At 39.3% G+C, this 20,741-nt stretch overlaps 1 protein-coding gene across 4 annotated transcripts in view; it reads right to left on the bottom strand.

The window, feature by feature from the left end:
- Positions 1–20,741, bottom strand: part of cenpp (centromere protein P) — a 132,957-nt gene that overhangs the window by 103,885 nt on the left and 8,331 nt on the right. For all 4 annotated transcript variants that reach the window (XM_074673792.1, XM_074673818.1, XM_074673809.1 and 1 more), the window contains exons 2-6: positions 20,457–20,652; positions 20,174–20,328; positions 18,871–18,959; positions 13,106–13,194; positions 3,665–3,761 (exon numbers count right to left, since the gene is read on the bottom strand). In XM_074673792.1, the coding sequence (XP_074529893.1) occupies positions 3,665–3,761; positions 13,106–13,194; positions 18,871–18,959; positions 20,174–20,328; positions 20,457–20,652 (626 nt within the window). The remainder of the gene's footprint in view (positions 1–3,664; positions 3,762–13,105; positions 13,195–18,870; positions 18,960–20,173; positions 20,329–20,456; positions 20,653–20,741) is intronic.

Genomic DNA, 20,741 nt, shown 5'->3' with positions numbered 1-20,741 from the left:
TAATAAACATGTAGCAACAAAGTGCCTTTGATAGACTCTTGTTCTGAGGATGAAGCCTGAGCGCTATCCAGGGCCATATCATGTTGTTCTGGGGGCAGGTTAATGTGAGTGATGATGATTAAAAACAGCAGATCATTCAGGAATCCTACCTTGGATTGATAAAGCTGTAGACTGAGCAACTGCCTCAAAAGCTTTTGTTTTTTTGGTCAAGTCAAGTCAAGTCAAAGTTTATTTATAGAGCACGTTTAAAAACAACCTCGGTTGACCAAAGTGCTGTACAGGGGTGCAAAACAATCTCTCATACACTTTATATCAAGGAGTCAAACATTTAAATATGCATAAAAAACAGAAATAAAATAAGATAAGGATAAAAACAATAAAAGTAGAGTAAAAGATAGAAAAGGGAATAAAATGTAAGGGATAAAAGATACAAAGATAAAAAGGTAATGGTTCAGGCTCTGAGTCTGAACTGTCGCCATCTGCTCTTCAGTCAAAACCACTGCTACCGATCTCAGTTTAAGTTTGTTTGTTGTCCGAAAAACACGATAGCGGTGAAAAAAAAACACGTCAACTAAATGTTCTGTTTCATGCCACAGCCGTCTGTTTTACAGCAACAGTGTTTAGAGAAATAAAAGCTCAGAAATCTTTAGCGCTTCATTAGACAACCTTACGGACTTCAGAAAACATACAGAAAGTACACTTAAGAAAACTCATGGAAGGAAAAACTAGTAATGTTAATTTTACAAATTTATTGGCATCCAAAATGTTATTAGTTAATTGCTCACCCTTTTTAAGTAAAATGCAAAAATGTTTTTTTTTTTCTGTAAGTATTCTTCATTCCTCAGACTCAGTTTGCTCACCAGTTCAGTCACTTCAAGCTTGAAATGGGACAAACTTCTCTTCTTAAAGCACATTGTGGGCAAAAGTCTTTTTCTATTACAGTATTAGACAATTTCCACGTGCGAGGTAGGATGTGTTCACTTATAACACAGAACAGAGTCAGAATCAGGTTTTGACAGGACGTCACTTTTTTACATGTTGGAAAACCGCGATATAATATGTTATCGCAATATGAAGGAAAAATACCCTGATATAAATTTAGGACCATATCGCCCACCCCTAGATCATCCATGTTAATAAATGTTCAAGATAGAAACACTAAAGGTTATCTGAGTACAAACCCAAACATAAATTGCAATCCTAAATTCTCCTTTTGATTTTCTGATCACCAAGCATTGAAAAAGTTAGGATTCCTGGCCTATATCTGAAGTCTTTGTATTTTTGTTTTTATTTATCTTTCCCTGTCAGCACGTGTTTATGTCTGTGTGTAATTCAAGTATGGGATCCAGCACACAAGGCTTTACCCACGTTACATCAGAGCTCTCACAAAGGAAATTATATTTTTTCCATGATGAACCCAGTAGAAAATTAAACGAAAGCTAAATAAGAGTTCAGAGCACACGGACTACTATGGAAAATGTGGGTTAAACCTTGTTTAGCTGAGCCAACTTGGCAGACCTTTAGACTCTCAGAGTAAACAGCAGAATAGGTTCCATATTGCTTCTCGGCTTGATTTACAATTTGACATTTAACTGCTACAACTTCAACCAAGTAACACCCTGACATTTTCCATTCCCACAGTGCTTCTCACCCACTGCAATAACTTCCATTTTCTACTCTTTATTAAGAGAGTTACAACTTTGTGGACCTTGATTTTGAGACATTAATGATTTGCTAAGCATAAACCAAAGTAAGATAGGTTTTCTAGCATCTCCTTGCATGTGCACAGGTAAAACCATGTGCATTTACTCATGTGTTCTTGGACTTACCTGCTACACAGCTGGAGAAATAAGGGACACTTACCTGCTGCACAACCTGAGAAAAACAGAAACTTACCTGAAGCATGCAGGAGTGAATTAATAACCTTATCTTCTTAAGTTCCTGAAAGCAATCTGAAACTTACCTGCCGCACAACCAGAGAGAGCTGTTTAATAAAACTCACACTAAGGCCTAAAATATGCTCAATATGAGCAAACTGTCATATTTTACAAAAATACCTCCAGATATAAGAATTAAAATGCCTTTTTTCAGCTCTACTGACTCATCTTTTAGGTAGGTGGTAAAGAGATGCAGAGCAAAGCTGCGAGACAATTTTCACCATCATGTGGAAACAAAAAACCAGAAGCTAGAGCCTTGGGACAAGGTAACAAGGCATCTCTGTTGGCTGATGATGGTGACACCCAGCAGAGGTTAAAAATTAATCCAACGAAGGCCCCAACAACATTTCACCCCAAAACGCAGAGAAAAATATCTTTAAGGGATTGAATACGCTGTAGTAAGCATGCCAGGCCTGTAGTTGGCGCTATAACTGTCTTGCCCAGAAGCAGCTTTTGGTAGATTTCCACCGAAGTAGAATTGAGCCGATCATCTGGTGTATTGGTGAATGCTCAGAGCAGAAGTGGAGCAACAGATGCTCATTTGTTGAAAAACAGTCACAGATTCAGCAGATAGAGCAGCACAAGCTCAACACGGTAGTTTCTGACGGTGGTCACAACTGTACTGTTTTATGTGCTTGTGTAAAGAGGAGTGTGACGTCAGCGTTTCCAATGAAAACGAAGGCTAACTGTTTAACAGCAACATTGGCTGCAGTGTTTTAGGTCAGCTAAAATGCTATTTCCATGTAAACAAGCGGCTTAAACACAACAATACTTGGTGTTTTATCCTAAAACCATTGTCGTGTAAACGGCCCCTACGTGGCAAGCTCTGGTATTGACAAATGAAGCGAATGTGGAAGTACATTTCAACTTAAGCCTGGCTTCAAACGTCAGAAACCCTGTTGGACCCTACATGACAAAAGTCAGTGAAGATATAACCTCAATCTTGTTTCATAATTCATAATTACTGTGCTTTTAACTCATCTGTTTTGTTTGGGAGTTAAACATGATACGTATTGAGTATGGATGGGCAAGTACTGGTATCGGTATCAGGCTGATACCAGCTTTATCTCAAGGTATCGGTAGTCCCGAAGGCTGCCGATACCAGCAGCTGATAGTCAAGGCAAAAGAATCCTGTGTTGAGTAAGTCCTCCTCGCCAGTAGTTGGCGCTATAATGCTGTGGTTTAACACCACGGCAAATATGCGTCAGGTTCTGTTCAGACAATATGAATGCACCAGGGAGAGTTAGACAGTTAAATGTTTTCTTTGTACTTAAAATACTTAAACTCTGACAGTTGTTAAGTTTTATTTTGCACTTTTGTTTATTTATTAAAAAATCATAAACTCAGAGAGTTGTTCGTGTTTCATTTTAGACTTAGTGGCAAAGTGACTGTGCTGTCTTTACTCAAAATGAATGAATGATCGGTGATTACTCAAAACGGAGTACTCGTACTGGTATCAGCCTGACAAAAAGTGGTGTCAAACATCCCTAATATCGAGTATAGATGATATGACAGAAAGGTGGACGTATTGTAGTTATTTGCCAGGCGACTTGACAATAAATTCATTAGATTTTAAAGAAGTTAAGAACCAACCTGTTCAAAGCACGAGTCAATACAACTGAAACTCCCATGTTGCAGCCACACACAAAGGTAGAAACCATGGATCTCCTCCACCTTGAATCTTGGTGGATGACGGAGAGTTCAGTTACAGGTATGTCCTCACTTACCTGGAAGTGCTCGAAGGTTCTGCTTCGGTCGTCACATCTGGCTGAGAAGCTCCTGAGGGTCCTGAAGAAGAGCTGAAGATCATTTCTTTCCTCCACCCTGAAACGACAGAGAAAAAAATCATTGGTAGGCTTTGAAATGAACTACGAACTCTCATATCACAAACTGTTCAAAGGTTTGTTCAAAGAGCAGAGTAAAGTTTCATTTCCTGCCCTAAGACTGAAAAATAAAGGGTAAAAATGTGCTTCCTTGTGTACCATAGATGTATATCACAATGTTGATATTAAAAAAAAAAGTCTGTGTCGTGGTCTGGTTCCCTCAGTCTGAGAGAGCCTGGGACATTCTTTGAAGGACTTTCCAGAGTTTTCCGTGGGGGCCCGGGGCTAGACGGCAGCCGGGTGAAGTTTCCAGACGACTGTTATTCCACACAGAGCTGATGGAAACATGGCAGCACCCGCTCATTTACTGGAGCACCACCAAAATTAAAAGAGCAAGAGAAGCGTGTCCCGGGTCTGATATTGGTTTATTGGACTGACTTGGTCACGACTGGATGAATGATGAAGTTAGATTATATCATCAGTGTCGAGCTATTCAAAACACACGGCTCGTAAATGCAGAAATCTGTCATGTAGTAACTCTAATGAAGATTGTTGGTGCGGAAAGTTTAGTGGCTTTCATTCATCGTCCCAAATAAGAGTGAAATTTGTTTATAGAAAACAGCGGAAAAAGATCGCCACTTTGTGAGGGATCCAAACCTAAAAGTCCTGTGAGAAGTTTTGAGCTGCTTATAAAAGAGACGGGAATTAAAACTGACTGTATAAACTACAGCAGCACAAATGACCATCAGCAGGAAGAATTTATCTATTTTTATATTGTTTGTTCTCGCTGCCATTGGGTTGGTGGTTTGTAGTCTGCTTGTGAAACTTCCTTTTTTCACGGCACAGATTCACAGTGAGAGAAACAGAGGGATACTTTCTCTGTCTAAAAATATAACTAATGCGTCAAGATTTCTAAGGTTTGCGAATGATCTAAACCAAAACAACAGCATGGCTCTATGTCTTTGCACTAGTATCAATTAATTATTGGATTTAAATTACTTCAAAACCATCAAATCTGAGCTATTGCTTCCCCAAGTTGATGATGGTTGTTTAAGACACTGTTTTAATTAGTTTGCCTTGACACCTATTGGCCTGGAGTCGTACGCCCATTGTCGTGATGGCGTCACATGACTCTTAACAAGGCGTATGTTTGTTTTGGAAAGGAACGTAGATCAGATCTTCTTATTAACTCTTCTCTAAGACAACTTTTTAGTTTTTAACAAATACAGCCACTGGAGGTAAGGTATCTAACAACTGCTACATGACAACCAGCTAGGGATGCACCGATCAAACTTTTCTGGTCCAATATTGACCAATACTGACACCTGGACTTTGGGTACCAACCAATACCGATAGTAATCCGATACCAGTGTTAAATAATGACCTGCATGCACTGGGATAAAACTGGTAACAAATAACTGGTAATAAAACTGTTTTGAGTAAAAGACAAAAATGAGTATATATGAAATGACTGAGATTGATGTTTATTTAAGCTATAAGTGATTGATATGTTTTAAAAGCAGTTTGATTAAAAAATGCTTCAGAACTTACAATTGACCATTGAATTATGAAATTTTATACCCTGTAGCCCTAGTGTCAAGTTCCAACAGGGCCTTTCCTACCAATCCAGCTTTAAGGGGCTTTATTGGAGCCGATACCTGATATCAAAATCGTATCGGTGTATTCCTACAACAAGCAAACTTTGTCGGTTTGTACCGTGGTTTAGTAGCCAGCTTTATGTAGCCTTTAGAACGTGTTTTTAGCTAGGGATGGGAATCCAAAACCGGTTCCTGTTGAGAATCGACAAGAAATGTTTCAATCCATCAACATCGTTAGCCTTTGTGCTTAACGATTCCCTTATCAATTCTTTACCTTGTGTCAGAGCCGCCGGGCCTTACGTCGACTAGCCTGCTGCAGCTATCTTAGCTTAGCAGTTAGATAACATTTACCAAGAAAACTCTGAGTCAGGATTTTCAGCTTGAAGTTTTACTGAAGAACTGACTCCATAAAGAAATGTACATTACTCTCTCTCAGGAGATTCATATTCAGTCCATTTGAAATGATAAAAATATCAAAATCGTGCAAGCTTGATGCTAACGTATATGGGAAACTGCATTATATGCTAGCAGTTAGCATACATCAGTCAAACTTCAGCTTCAGCGTAGAATTTTAACTTTAATCACAGAAACATATCACATCAACTCTTTGTAAAAAAATACTGAGAATTTCAAATGTCAAAAGCTAACAGGCTAATGAAAGGCTCATGGTTGACGGAAAGGTTCCAAACAACTTAAACAATTGCTATAACCACTTTGAGACACTAAATGGCCTACTTGAATTATTAATATATTACAACACAGCACATCAATGTCACATTGTGGTAATTTTTACCTGTTTCTGTTTAATTATGCCCAGAAATTTCCAGACTCAGGGACCAATTACATTTTATTCACTTACAGTATAAACTCAATTAAATGTTGTTGACACAGAAAACCTGTAAAGCTACTTTTTGTACCCAGAAAATTCACAACAGGAATTGATAAGGGAATCGATAAAGAATCAGATCAATCAGGGCATCCGTATTGACAAAATCTTACCAATTACCATCCCTTGTTTTAACCCTTGGCCCATGGTTTAGCTTTTAGCTTGTATTTTAGCCTCTAACTCGTGTTTTGGCCCTTAGCTCTTGCTCTATCTCTCGTCTATTCATCTTTCTTCTGCTCTTCTATTCTTTTTCTGTCTGACAGTTAGGCTCCAGTGTCCACCATCACTACAAAATTAATCACAGAAATCATTTTCAGCAGAGAAAAATACAGATCTCTCTTCATTCTACTGAACTTCATCAGCCGGCGAGCATTTAGGAATAACCTATATTTGATAATAATAATTTTTAAGTGTGGATTACGATCAGGCAGATATCTATAAGGGAGACTTTTTTAAGATCACTTGGAAACTCCTGACAGGGACTTTAAGTCTGGAGAAAAGTACAGCAGACTGGGTGACAAGAGGGATGGGAGGACTCTGGGGTCTGTGCTGGATTTGAAATGTGGATTGAAACAACAACGAAGACAAATGCTCATCATCATAACAACAAATAAAACATACAGTGAAATGCTTAGATGGCTCCAAAGCACTAATAAATGATTGTACCCTCAGAGGTCTCCATCTTCACCTTTTTCTTAGTGTAGGACGTTGGCACACACAGTGCATGTTCTCATTAATGACTAAATTAACAAATCTAAATAACTGGGTTGATGTTGGGGTGAGTGTTTTGGGTTTTAGTGCTGGTAAATGTGGGTTATTCAACATAAACTGCTCCTAGATTTGTCTGTTTCATCTGTAGGACATTAATACTGCCCACGTAATACCAAGCAGTCATTCTGGATGTAACACTGACAAATTCTTCTTTTTTAGATAAATATCCTTTAAAACATTAACCTTAATCTAGCCTCCCACAACAAGAACAAGGCCTCTGAATTCAAGTATGTGCTGCTAAGGGAAACTGTCTTTTCTCCTGTGAGTGCACACTCTTTAGGAAACACTGAGGACAGAAGCTGCTCTGCTGCTTTCACTTTGCAGCTCGGGTCGTCACAGTTTTACTCTGAATACTAACAAAGTTAAGAAAGCACTCGAGGGGAACAGGAGGACAGATGTGGAAAAAACATGATGTGTCTGCTGGATGAAAACAACCAATAAAAGTCACTGTGTCAGTTATTATCTTTAACAGTTACCACCAGCTTGATTTAACAAAGATTATCAGTCTGAATTTGGCTGTAAAAGCAGGGCTGTCTCTGTCTCTCTGTAAAACACACACTCACACACACACACACTCACACACACACACACACGCAGACTTGGAGAAGGCTGCAGTGTGTCAGAATCATTATCTTCAGTATTTTTCCATCTGTTGTTTGCCAGATCCTGCAGACTGGACCATACAATCCAGATGCGGTTGGGCCTCAGATATAGAGCAAATCAGACTCCTGCTTTATGGTGCTGATGTACAGACAGAACAAACGCCGTCTGGAGCACTGTGGATGGAAAAGCTTCAGAGCACACAAACACAACAACTGCAACACCTTCAAAAGATCATTGTGAAGGTTTTATGGTGTTTGTTGGCACAGTGGGAGTATAAAATTCACAACTATGTTGTTTTTTGTGGTATAATCAGCTAAAAATATGAACTCTTGTGTTTTCATTACTTTAGAAAGAGGCTTTTGTATCCACTGAGGCAGCCGATCCTTTTCCACTGATCCCGCCACGTTTTTACCGCTGCCAAGAGCTAACAAACCAACACTGGCTCCAGAGCCGGACTTTCATCAGAATCAGAGATTAAATAATACGCTCCATTGTACTTTTCTCCACTTCTCAGTAAGTCTGGTGTCTGGTTATTCACTGACTGGTTTTCAACACAAAGAAAAACAAAGTTTACAAAGAGGTCAACAGCTCACGCAGTGAACCGTAGAATCTTAAATCTTTTCTTTCTTTGGAATCGTCTTTCAAACAAAAATTGACCAAATGACAAAACTACACATAGTGGAAATCAAAGCTCCTGTGGGAAACTTTCATTTTGTGCTGATTTGGGCGCCACCTATGGGTAGATTAACCCTCATTTGGGGTGAGAGCAAAAGTTGATTTGCACGAGTACGCTTTTTTTTTTTTTTTAATCTTTTTTTCCTTATTTCAAGTTCTACTTTGTGATTTTAAAGTCATATTTTTTTGTTCAACAAACATTTTTTCTTTTAAATCCTTCATTTTAGTGTTTTATTTTTTTAATAGCTGAGCTGTCACAAGTGATGTGCATTTTTAGGGAAATTATGGCTTCTGCTGTAGTTTGTAGATATCATCATCTATAATCTTTTGTTTTTTCCCTGTGGTCTGATCGCAAAAATCAGAAACACTAAAGAATTGCTTTTCAAATCAAACCAGCACCCCAAATAGGGATGGGACTGGTTCCTGTTTTTTTTTTTAATATATATATATATATATATATATATATATATATATATATATATATATATATATATATATATATATATATATATATACATATATTAAAAAAAGTAAATTGGTTACTGCTGATAATAAGAACAATAAGAAATGTTTCATCTAGAGATAGACCAATATGGATTTTTCAGGGCTGATACCGATTATTTGTAGTCAAGGAGGCCAATATCCGATATTTGAAGCCAATATTATTCTTCAGTCAAAGTGAAAATATTGGTGTCAAAATTTTAAACAATACAAACTCGAACACTTAACTTCATTCAAATACCTTTAAGCATGAGTTTATTAAACAGCTCCCAGGCTCAGTAGCATGTTTTATAAAGTTATATAGAAACATTAAAAAACAAATAGCTAAAGTTTTCCAAAATTTCAATGCAACTGCAATAACTGTAATTACTGCACTGCTGATTGGCTGTTTCCCAAGCCATGGCTCTGCTTGTAACCAATCAGATGGTACTGTGGGTGGGACAGTGCTGGGGACTGAGTGGTGACTGCAGACAGCAGAGCAGCTGCATCAGAGACAACACAGTTTTAAATTTATTTCTCATTGACTGTTCGATTTAAAAAAAGGCAGATGCCGATATGCTTCGAAATGCCAAATATCAGCCCGGATGAAAATTGGTCTATCCTTAGTTTCAACCCATTGATATCGTTAGCCTTTATGCTTAACAATGCCCTTATTGATTCTTTACACTAAGCCAAAGCTGCCGGACCTTATGTTCACTATTCTGCTGCAGCTATCCTAGCTTAGCAGTTAGGATAACAGTTTCCCGAGAAAACTCTGATTCAGGATTTTCAGCTTGAAGATTTAGTGAAGAACTGAACACACAAATAAATGTACATTACTCTCTCACAGGAGATTCCTACTCAGTACATTCAGCATGGTATAAATCTCCTGATTTACCAGAAACTAAATAAAGAAAATAGCACTAGCTTGATGCTAGCGTATATGTGGGAAATTGCACTGATATGCTAGCGATTAGTAACGTCAGTATAGCTTTGGCTTCAGAATAGAACTTCTGCTTTTATCACAGAAACATATCACAGTTACTCTTTGTAAAAAAAAAACTTAGAACTCCAAATTTTTTCCAAAAACTCCAAAATACTCACAAGCAAATGATAGAAAAGTTACGTGCAGGCTCATGGCTGGCTTAATAACTAAGGCAAGGTTCCAAACAACTTAAACAACTGCTATAACCACTTCCAGACTCTAGATGACCTATTTCAGCTAATAGCATAAAACAAGATAATGCATTAACGTCACGTGACATGCTTTTTTTTTTTTTTTACATATTTCTATATATTTAGGTCCACAGATGTTGTGATCCAGTGACCAATTTCATGTTTATTCACTTACAAACTCAATAAAATATTGTTCACACAGAAAACCTTTAAAGCTACTTTTTGTACAGAAAAAATTCATAGGAAGACATGATAAGAAAATCAACAAAGAATCAGATCAATAAGCAGAATCTACAAGGGCATTAGTATCAATAAATTCTTATCAAAACCCATGCCTAGCCACAAAACAGCCGTAAAAGAATCAAATTAGAAGAAGAGCACATTATCCCTGCCCTACCTCTCATGTCTTTGCTTATTCTGTCCTGCACATGTCAAAGCTCAACCTGCTTTATTCTAAAACTCAAATTTCACAACTCGTCAGAAATATTTGCTGGAAAAATGTAAAAAATCAGGTTGTTTAGGTCGTGTGCAGTAGGATGATTTTGCTGACAGGTTTTTGACTTTCTTCTGAAGGTTACAGAGAGCGATGTCTATCAGGATTTTGATCTGTTTCGTAACTCCTCACAGGAGCTTTAACTTCAAACAGATGATTTCAGGCTGGATAATTATTTGCTTTTATTCAATTTCAGTTGAACTGGCGTAAGAAGTCAACTCTGCTTGAAGTGATACGGCGAGCTCAGGACAAAAGAAAAAGCCTGTTCTTTAACATTCACAGCTGTTCATTGAAACAGAAACTACTCTTTGTAAATAAAAGCAGAACCAATAAAACTTGTGGACACATGAGACTTAAAAGATTATGTGTTGAAAATGTCATTCACCAAACACTCACGTTGTTTTTCCTGGAGTGCGAGGAGACACAGGTAGGAACGAAGCAGCTCCAGACGTTACTGACCAGATTTAGAGCAGATATTTGAGCCCCGCAGGAAAAGAACAGGTGTATCTAATAAACGCCATGGCTGAGCTCCATATACAGGTAGGTCTTTCCAGTAAGCCAGCACACCTAAATGGCATGCAGACTCCATGAATGTAATGAGATACACCTGTGGTTGAAATGTCAAGGTCTTGTTCAGACTACCTGCCCAAATCCACTTCTGTTACACACATATGGTTTCCCAATCCGTTTAATAAAGTGTGGACAGCAATAAACCCAAAGTAATGCTGTCTTTAGTGGAACAAAGCCACATTTGGAGGTGATTTAAAATGCCATTCTTTAAAAAGTGAGTCACAGTCAGGATGCTAAAATTAAACTATCGCTTTCAGCTTCTTTGTCTCTAATTTGGCACCAAAACTTGACTTTGAGACCAGGGAGATGATGGATTGTGTTTTCCATGCATCTCTGTTGTAAAGCAGAATCACCAGCTGAACACGTACACTACAGCAAACCGTAAGGATAGATCGGTGATGTCTGGAGGACTTGCAAACAGCGCTGCAGACATGTTTTAATAAAGCTCTGATTTGAAAAACAAACCTGATTTGCCTGCAGTCTAAACAAGGCTGGGATGTTTGTCGTGAGAAAGGCTCGTTAAACCAGAGTAAAGAGCAGGCAGAGATGTGTGAGTGAGGACGTTCAGCTGGATGACAGCCGCTAACAGTTTGACATCTTCTTCTGCTTTAATAAACACTCCCGCTGAACTAAACAGACAGCTGACAGGAGTAATATCCAGAATCAAATATGGAGCAGGAACTGGACGGAGCAGACTGACAGAGTAAATAAATGACAAACTGATTAGCTACTGGGCTTCAGTCCAAACACACAGAGTCATCTGATGGACTTCTGTTTGACAAACCAACCCCCTGTCTGCAGACCAATGTAAATACACCACCATGTCTGAAGCATGTGGACAAATAAACATCAGAGCAACAGTTCATGTCATGGCTGAATATTTGGCTTCAGTAGATGATTCGATTAGCAGACCACAAACGAGAGCATCACAGCTCCATCTCAGGCAGCGGATTGACCAAACGCTCTGTTTTCGTTTATTAAAGGTCCCATATTATGCAGAAATCACTTTATTAAGTCTTTTAGTGAAATTTATGGGTCTTTGGCTTTCCTCCCAGCCCACAAAATGTGATATTTAATGACAAAACCTGCACTTAGTAGTGCTTGTTAATGTAAAATCCTGACCTAAAACGAGCTGTTTGGATTTCGGGGATTTTCTGACGTCAGCAATTCCCTTTTTTGACCAATCAGGAGCAAGTCTGACCTGATTGGTCCACCGGAGCAGATACCCCCAAACCCCTGCCCACTTCCCTCCCTGGAGAATGCCAAAGTTGAAGAGCCATCACTGCTCTGTTTTTGGCTGTAAACAGCCACATAGTTCCATGCACAAGCTTCCCATCTCAGAAGAAGACAGACTAAGTGTCTAGAGTTCATTTATCAAGGAAATGTTCCAGCTACACTCAGTAAAACTGTGCATGTGTGTGCTAGTCACTTCACTGCCGACTGCTTTTCCAACTTTGGACAGTCCAACAGAGGGCTAGCCAATAGACTGGTCCTGAATCCAGGCGCATTACCAACCATCTACCAACAAACCTGGGACCCTGGAAATGTGAGTATTTTAAATGCTGTGTGCTGTGGAGCAGATGGAAGAGCTTTTCCTCAGTGCCCCCCCTGTCTCTGTGTTAGCTTCAGGATGCTAACTTAAGCTGCGGTTAGCCTGTTGTTTTACCCTATAATGTTACGGTAAACGAGCTTCTCTGTTTTCTAAACATTGTGCACTCGGAGCTCGTGGCCCAGAGGAGCAGTATCAGCGGTGGCTCATTTACATATGAAGGCCACGCCCACTAAATCAGAGCGTTCTGAACAGAGGGGCTATGAGAGCCTGGAAACAATGCTGCTGTGCTTGATTTATTGGCTTTTTGGACAAAACATGTTACTACCATTTCATGAAGACATCAATGATCCATATTAAACTGCAGAAAAGGAGCAGGATATGGGACCTTTAACAGCACTGACTCATGACACTACATCAGCTTCAAAGACTTTCCTTTGATTGATTTATCTACAGAATTGACAAATAAACACTGAGGTTAATTCTGATAACTGTGACCCGGAGGTGGATCAGTGGGACATAAATCTGCAGAGTGCGTTCTTACCCAGACAGGAAGCTGCTGAATTCCTGCAGGTCATTGACGTCCATCACCACGTTGAGTTCTGTGATTGCTCGAGTCGACTTCTGATCCTCCTGCAGGATGAACACACAGTCAATGACCACTGATACACACAAAAGTTAAGGACAAAGTCACTTCATACGGGCAATGACAAATAATAATCGAACATATTTGTATGAATATATTCAAACAAAACAATGAAGATATATATCGCACAATAACTTTTCCTCGATACAAATATGAGACATGGTTGATAGAATTTTGATGGAATTCATTCATTCACATTTTGGAAGACGTATGATTAGCCAATCATATCTGGGAGGAGATGCAAATACAATCGTTTAGCGCTCGCAGAGTGATTTTTCAAACCTGAAACCGTCACTAGGGATGGTTACCTTTCCAAATTTGAAACGATGCGGTACAATAATCAACAAGCCAACAAACCACAATAAATTGCTGCAACAGTTTACTTCAAACTTCAACAACATTCAGTAGTAGTGCTAAAAAATCATGAGAGCTGAGTCTTAGATCTACTGACCCATTCAACCCCTGAGGACAAAGAGGAGAAGGGTCAGACTGAAGGTCTAAGTGTTCCCTGAACAGATGAGTCTTCAGACATCTCTTAAAGTAGAAAGAGACTCTGTGGATCGTATAGAGTTAGATAATTCATTCACCATTTGGTAACAACAGAGGAGAAGAGTCTGGCTAGAGATTTGGAGCCGCGCTGGGCTGGGAGCACCAGGCGTCTTTCACAAGCAGAGTGTAGAAGACCAGAAGGAGTGCAGACCTGGATGAGGGACCCCAGGTAGGAAGGAGCTGTTCTTGTTTCTGTTTTGTAAGCCAGAAGAAGAGCTTTGGGTTTGATTGGAGCAGCTACTGGAAGCCAGTGAAGAGAGATTAACAGCTGGGTGACGTGCTGTTTTGGGCTGGTTAAAGACCAGACGTGCTGTTGCATTCTGGGTAACCCACAGAGGTTTTAAATGTCCACACAGGGAGGCCTGCTAGGAGGGAATTGCAGTAGTCGATGTGTTGCATGTTATAGATGTTATATTTACAATCATACTAACGTGTTGAAACATTTTAAGACTTTTAAAGATTGATTTTAAGGCCACCTAAGCCCTTGTTTTTAGATTCATGAATTTAATGCTTTGAAAGACTTTTTAAGGATCCTTGGGAACCCTGAACACACACGGCTGAGGTCGTTGTGGCGTGGAGGTGTTGGACTGTCAGAAATAAAAAAATGGAGACATATCATCTATCCAACAACGCCATTCTTGAACTTTGATTTTTTAACTGGGGCTCTGTGTTTTCACCAGCTGTGCTGGTCTCCACCCGTGCGTAATGAGTGCTTATCTCCTGCAATCTCCAGAAAGCACAGGAGATGAACCTCCTTCCTCTTTCGTTGGTTCAGTTGAAGGACCACTACGTCTGATTCTCCATGGCTTCAAATTTCATTTTTTATTTACAGCCACTCTGCTCTCCCAAACTCACTATGGTGACAGCGGGTAGCATGTGCTAAATCATCATTTTAAGATGGTGGTTTGCTCACAGTCTTAGTAGATCACCTGCAACATGCCCACTAATAAAGTAAAGTAGATGTTCCTGTTTTATTTCTCTAAAGTAGTACTATAATGTTCTTCAGTACATCTGACATGCTCAACCTCTGGAAAAAAATATTCTAGGATTTTTTTTTCATATATTTCAGCCCTAGTATATAAATATTTATTAAGATATATGTGTGTGTGTGTGTGTGTGTGTTGCGACATGCGGTCAGTGCTTAACCCAGAGAAATGAGGCCACAACATGAGTCCATATGAATTTCTTTAGAGGGAAAGAAAATGAGCTTGTTTTACAAACTTTTCTTGGAGACATCCATCACACTCCAGAGGAAGACAGATTTCTGAATCACATCTGTGAACGGTTTCAAATGGGGAACATCTCTGACCAAACACTGCTGTAATAACTGCTCTCAACATGTCGCAATATTAAGGAAACATTATTCAACCTTGAATTAAAGGGTGATGTTTACAAAATGACTGCTTTCAAATGACACAGACAAATAATTAATGTTTTTAAAAACTGTATTTATACTAGAATTTTAATGAGACAGACCAGGCGAGGGGCGTTCAATGAAACCAGCTGCTCTCGTGGTTACTTCAGAATTAAAGCCAGAGGACCTACACGAAGCATGATTACAGATCACAGTTTTACTCAATCTCACTCATAAAATCACAAATACTGCTGACTTTATACATTCAGGCTTCAGTCAAGGGTCAGTCATTATTTTTGTTGAGCTCTTTTGGTTCATGTGGTCCCTCTGAAAGGCCTGGAGGTAGAGCTGAGCGCTGAACCTCAAAACAGACAAAAACACGCCAGAGAATTCAAAACTGACAAGTAATAAATACAAGCAACAGATATTCTGCCAAGCTCATCATCCTGGGAGGCCGATCGTTTGATCATGTTTTTCTGTTTTGTCTGATTCGAATCAGAAAGTTGCATGTTGGCTTAAAATGAACGTCCTTAAGAGGTTAATTACAGCTGCTTGAATCTATACATGTTTAACACAAAGGGTTTATACGAAAATTGTTTTTGTTTTTTTACTTTTTAATATGGCTGGTCACAAGTAATCACTGCTTTGATGCCACTTTGGATTTGTGAAAGATTTTTCTTAAACCCCTTACTGCCTAAATTAATAAACAACTATAAAAAATGGGTATTCCTTTACTTTAGAGGTCCGCTAATTTCATCACACTTAGATAGTAATAAGACAAAGTGTTTCTTATTTCTTTGAAATTAGCACATAAATATTTTTTAAATTAGCACTTGACTTCTTTAAAATAATTCCTTAATTTATTGTAACAACTGGTAGGTTACTGTTTTTGAAAAAAAATTTACTCCAAAATGCAAGGTAAGAAGGTGACGATTAGCAAATAATTAAATTTGAAATTAAATCACAACCTACCACAAAACGTTTTTAGAAGTATCCCAACGTTTCTGCTATTTCCAGAGAAGCAGGTGACAAACAGCTGCTTAGTTACTGAACACAGAGGTTAGCTTCATTGTTTCCTCTGATAATTACCTTTGAAATGTTCAGTAAATAATTCAGTTTCCCAACAAGCAGTTGATAGTTTGCTATTTGTTATCTGATGTCCCCAAGTTCTTTAATACCCAGTTTGTTGATATGCATAATTGAGAGGCCTATAATGTTTTATATGATACAACTGAAGGCTTCAGATGTGATATTCACCAAGAGTGGTGTTGGAAATTGGTCTTACCTGACTGTGATAGAGACAGTGAGTACAGACGCACTGCAAAACAGAATCTGTGCTACTTTTCACCAAATTTTCATGAAATTTCAGGTGTAATTTCAAAGAAATAAACAAAAAAATGTTGTCTAATTATTACCTAAGTGTGATGAAATTTGCGAACCTCCAAAGTAAAGTGTTATCCAAAAATGTTTTGTGTGTTTTTTCATTCTTACAGATGCTAAATTGGGTGGAGATTGTAAATGTAAGTATAGCACACTGGCACACACAATATATATGGTTGCTAGGCGCCGCCCTGTTGGTTGTGGCTGCCTTTTGCAGCAGCTCCCTCTTCTTTGTCCGTCTTGTAATTTTTTCGTCACTTTTTTGTAATCTTTGTATTTGGAGTGGATCATTACTTTGTTTGGTTCATTTGTTGGTCATGGACACCAAACTTTTTGTGGCTTCAGCGAATTTTTTACCACTTTTTCTCCTGTGTTTGTCTGGAGATCCTACATGTAACCATGGCTGCATTGCTTACATGTGAACTCAGCTGTTAGCAGCCTGTAGCATGTCAATGCTAACTGGTGTAAGGCCGGATGTCTTCCAACAAGGTGAGGAGAAGGAGGTGAGGACGACGTGCTGGTTCTCAGGTGTGAGCTCAGAAGTGACGACATGGACCTGTCCTTCCATCCATCGTTATTGGGAACGTAAGATCTATCTCCAATAAGATGGACGAGCTAGCTGTGCTAACCCAGCACCAGAGGGAAATACCAGAGGGCAGAGTAGCATCATGCTACACACAGACATGGCTAACAGAGCTAACATCAGACACCAACGCCACATTGGAGGAGCTTCACCTGCTGTGAGCAGACAGGATCCAGGAGACAGAGACTGAACAGACTGCTGACGAAGCTCAGTCCTGGACCCTGTGGAGGTGGAGGCTGGCTGACTGGACAATGATGGACAAGCTGTCACCATCTATTTTCTTATGGAGCTTTTTGCACTTTCTATACACTTTCTTACTTTTGTTTTCTGGATTGCTGCTGCGACTTCAAATTTGTTGTAACTGTTACAATGACAAAAAAGTTCTATTCTATTCTATTGTTCATATATATATATATATATATATATATATATATATATATATATATATATATATATAAAATGTAAAAAGGGACTTTGCACATTTTTTGTTCTAACATATTTTTAAGTCAGTATGACGAAGAAGTACTTAAGTTGTTGCGATAACACACAATTATAAGTTGGCATCATCTCAACTACAAAATATGCTTCAGCTTGAAAATCTGTGTCCACATTAATCAGACATGCATGTCAACCTGACAATGAAGGTATTTGGGTGGGGGTGGGAATTTAAACACGCCTTACTCATCACGTTTCTGTTTTGTTTAAATACAGCACTGTAAAAAATAAGACTGTAAAATAACAGTGAAATACTGGCAAACCTGCTGCCAGTACTTTGGCTTTTAACTCAGCATGAGAGTAGTGTGAACTCTGTCCTTTTATTAACTAAACCCCTGTGTTTTTATGGCTCTTAATTGTTTCTATCATTTATTTGAATTTATTTTGTTTTTTTTGATCGATTTTCTTATTTGATTTTTACTCTGCAGCACTTTGGTAAACTTTATTGTTTTTAAAATGTGCTATATAAATAAAGTGGATTGGATTGGATTAGATTCAAAACAGACAGCCTGTATCCTCTGTGCAACATCTAAATGCACTGCAGGGTCTAATATCTACTGTGTTCCCTCCTCACTCACGGTTACAAAATGCCACCACAACAAAAATTACCGAGCTGTAAAAACTTGTTGACTTAAGTTCAACCAACATCTTGTGTTCTCAGTCAAAGCAACAAGATGACTTAATAAAGTTGAATTAGTTAAATCATTTTTACAGTGGATAGATATTAGAAGTTTACCCTTTAACCATCATATTGTGACTAGTGCACTTGATGCAATCCTTGGTATGTTTAGGCATTAGTGGGATACAAAGGTCATTTCATTTGCATCAAGACCTCATGAGATATGTTGCAAAGTCATGACAACAGGCATCAAGGGTTTAATATTCTTTCTTTATGCTTGAAAGTTGCTGAAGATCTGCTTTAAACCTGTTGCCTCCTTAACAGACCGCTCAGAATGGCCCTGTGTCGCCCTCTGCTGGCTGAACACAGTTTCAGCATCCCCTCGCTCCATAACACAATCAACTAAGGTGGGTTTTTGTCTCTGATATTTTTTTTTTCATGTGAAGGGCTCTTCTACACAGCTGAACCCTTTAACAAACAGTATTTTAAGACAGATGAAGTCAGTGTTATATCTTTATTCAGGCTCTAGTGGGACCAGAGGTGGAGCAGGCCTTTAAACCCCTTCAAAAGCTACAGCCAAGTCAACCATGACCCTAATTATGCAAATGTGTGTGTCAAAAAGGCTGAAAGCTAAAACCCATCAGAGGGAGCGTGGGTCGTCATACGGAAAAGCAATTACTCACCTTCACCTCAGAGAGCAGGAACTCCACCTGGAAGGCCAGTTCAGAGCACTGACCCGAAACACAGAGCTTCTGAACCAACTTGTTGTCACCTAGAAGACACAGCACAAATCATTCTATGTTAGATAACACGATTCAGAAAGTTATAAAAGTTTGAAATAAGGCATCTCATGTTGAATGCATCTCTTCTCTCATCAAACGTTCCCAATCTATGATTGCTTAAAGCTATGGTGTACGATTTGGAAGCTTTGTACATTTTAATAACATGGTTAATAGGGCTGTTATGGTCCTATGGTCCAATCTACACCATATAATAACCAAAAAGAAAAAAAATCCATTCAGTATATCTGCTGCAAAGCTGCATACTAGTTGACCAATCCATGCATGGCATGCAATCCCCTGTCTCCCTCGCTTCACACCGTCATGCCCATGGCTCCACCTCGTCCTTCCCCACTACCCCTCTCACATCAGCTAGCTGCTCAGCTACCAAAGCGTCATGGAGCCAGAGAAGACCGAAACCAGGAAGCTGTTACTGTTACCCTCCACAGGGAAGGGAAGAAAAAGAAAAAGTTTCAAGGAAAAGGCTGAAGCAAGGAAGAATTATGAGCGATACAGGTGCTACAGAGACTGAATATTGGAGAAATGTACGACCAGTGGAAAAAGCTGCAGAGGGATTTGGGACTGTAGACTGACGCAGAGACAGCTGAGTTTCTTCTGAACAGGTAATGACTTTGTTTACCACAGTGGGAGATGTCAGCTGAATAACTCTGGTTAGTCTGAGCCTGTACTGGCTAATGACTGAACGCTGCTGGTCGGAACGGGTCGGCTCTGTCAATAGATTTTAGCATAAGTTAGCCACACATCTTTAGCATTGTAAACTGAGCTGGTGAAGACACGCAGAGAAAGGTAAAGCCCCGCCCACAGTCGGCTCTGCTCTGATCAGCTGGCAGTGGCAACGCCAGACCTGCTTCACCAGCTAACTCATGGTTTTTATCGCGCCGGTCTAATTGAAGAAGCTACCACTGTGTGTTACAAGGAGGATGACTGTCTTGTTTGTTATATTTCCGTCGCCCGGCTTCTTGCTCTTTCGAAGGGGGCGTGTTGTTAGGAGGTGAAGAAGGGCGATACAAGCTGGGGGGTGGGATCTTGGAACACGGAGGGACAGTTGCTTTAATAATGCTGTTTTGGGATGTCAACCAGTGAAAATTCTTATAGATAAATCATACACAAATTATCCAAAGATATTTATCTATCTATTTAAAAGAAGAAATGAAAATGAGTGCTTGGGAACGTGCTGTGCTCTTACCCCTCAGCAGAGTCTTTATGGTGCAGCTTGTCAGACAGATGCGATTTATCTGTGTCTGCAGCTTCAGGTCCTCCTTCATCTCCTCCACCTCCTCCTTTATCCTCAACGCCAACTTCTTTAGCTCTTCTCCTTGTGTTTGTCCACACAGAAATGACCTGTAAGACAGATTAAGTTATCTTCTTCTTATATTGCCCAAGTTTTTGTGCTTGCGTTCTCGATGTTTGAGCTCTTTTAGTGTTGGGTTCATTTGCTTTGTTTTTTTTTTTGTTTGCATTCAACTTACATGGCATCCTGTACTTTCCCACTGTACTGGAGTGCTAGTTCTTCCTGGTACTCTTCCTGGTTCTCGTCCTGCTGCTTGTGCAGCAATGCGTTCATTTCAGCCCTAAGACTCTTGACCTCAGCCTCCAGCATCTCCAACTCCTTAGTATAATCCCTGCTCATCTCCTCCATCCTGCCGGCTGGTTCAAATGGTTTTACTGTCAGACAAACAGAACAATGAAACAAATCACTACTGTTACATCAAAAGGTAAATACATGATACAAATGTTCTGAATTTATTCTTTTA

This window comes from Halichoeres trimaculatus, unplaced genomic scaffold, assembly GCF_033239565.1.
Source record: "Halichoeres trimaculatus isolate MK-OKI-2021-1 unplaced genomic scaffold, fHalTri1.1 fHalTri1_scaffold_1, whole genome shotgun sequence".
NCBI classification, from domain to species: domain Eukaryota; kingdom Metazoa; phylum Chordata; class Actinopteri; order Labriformes; family Labridae; genus Halichoeres; species Halichoeres trimaculatus.
This window is presented reverse-complemented; position numbering and strand designations above follow the sequence as displayed.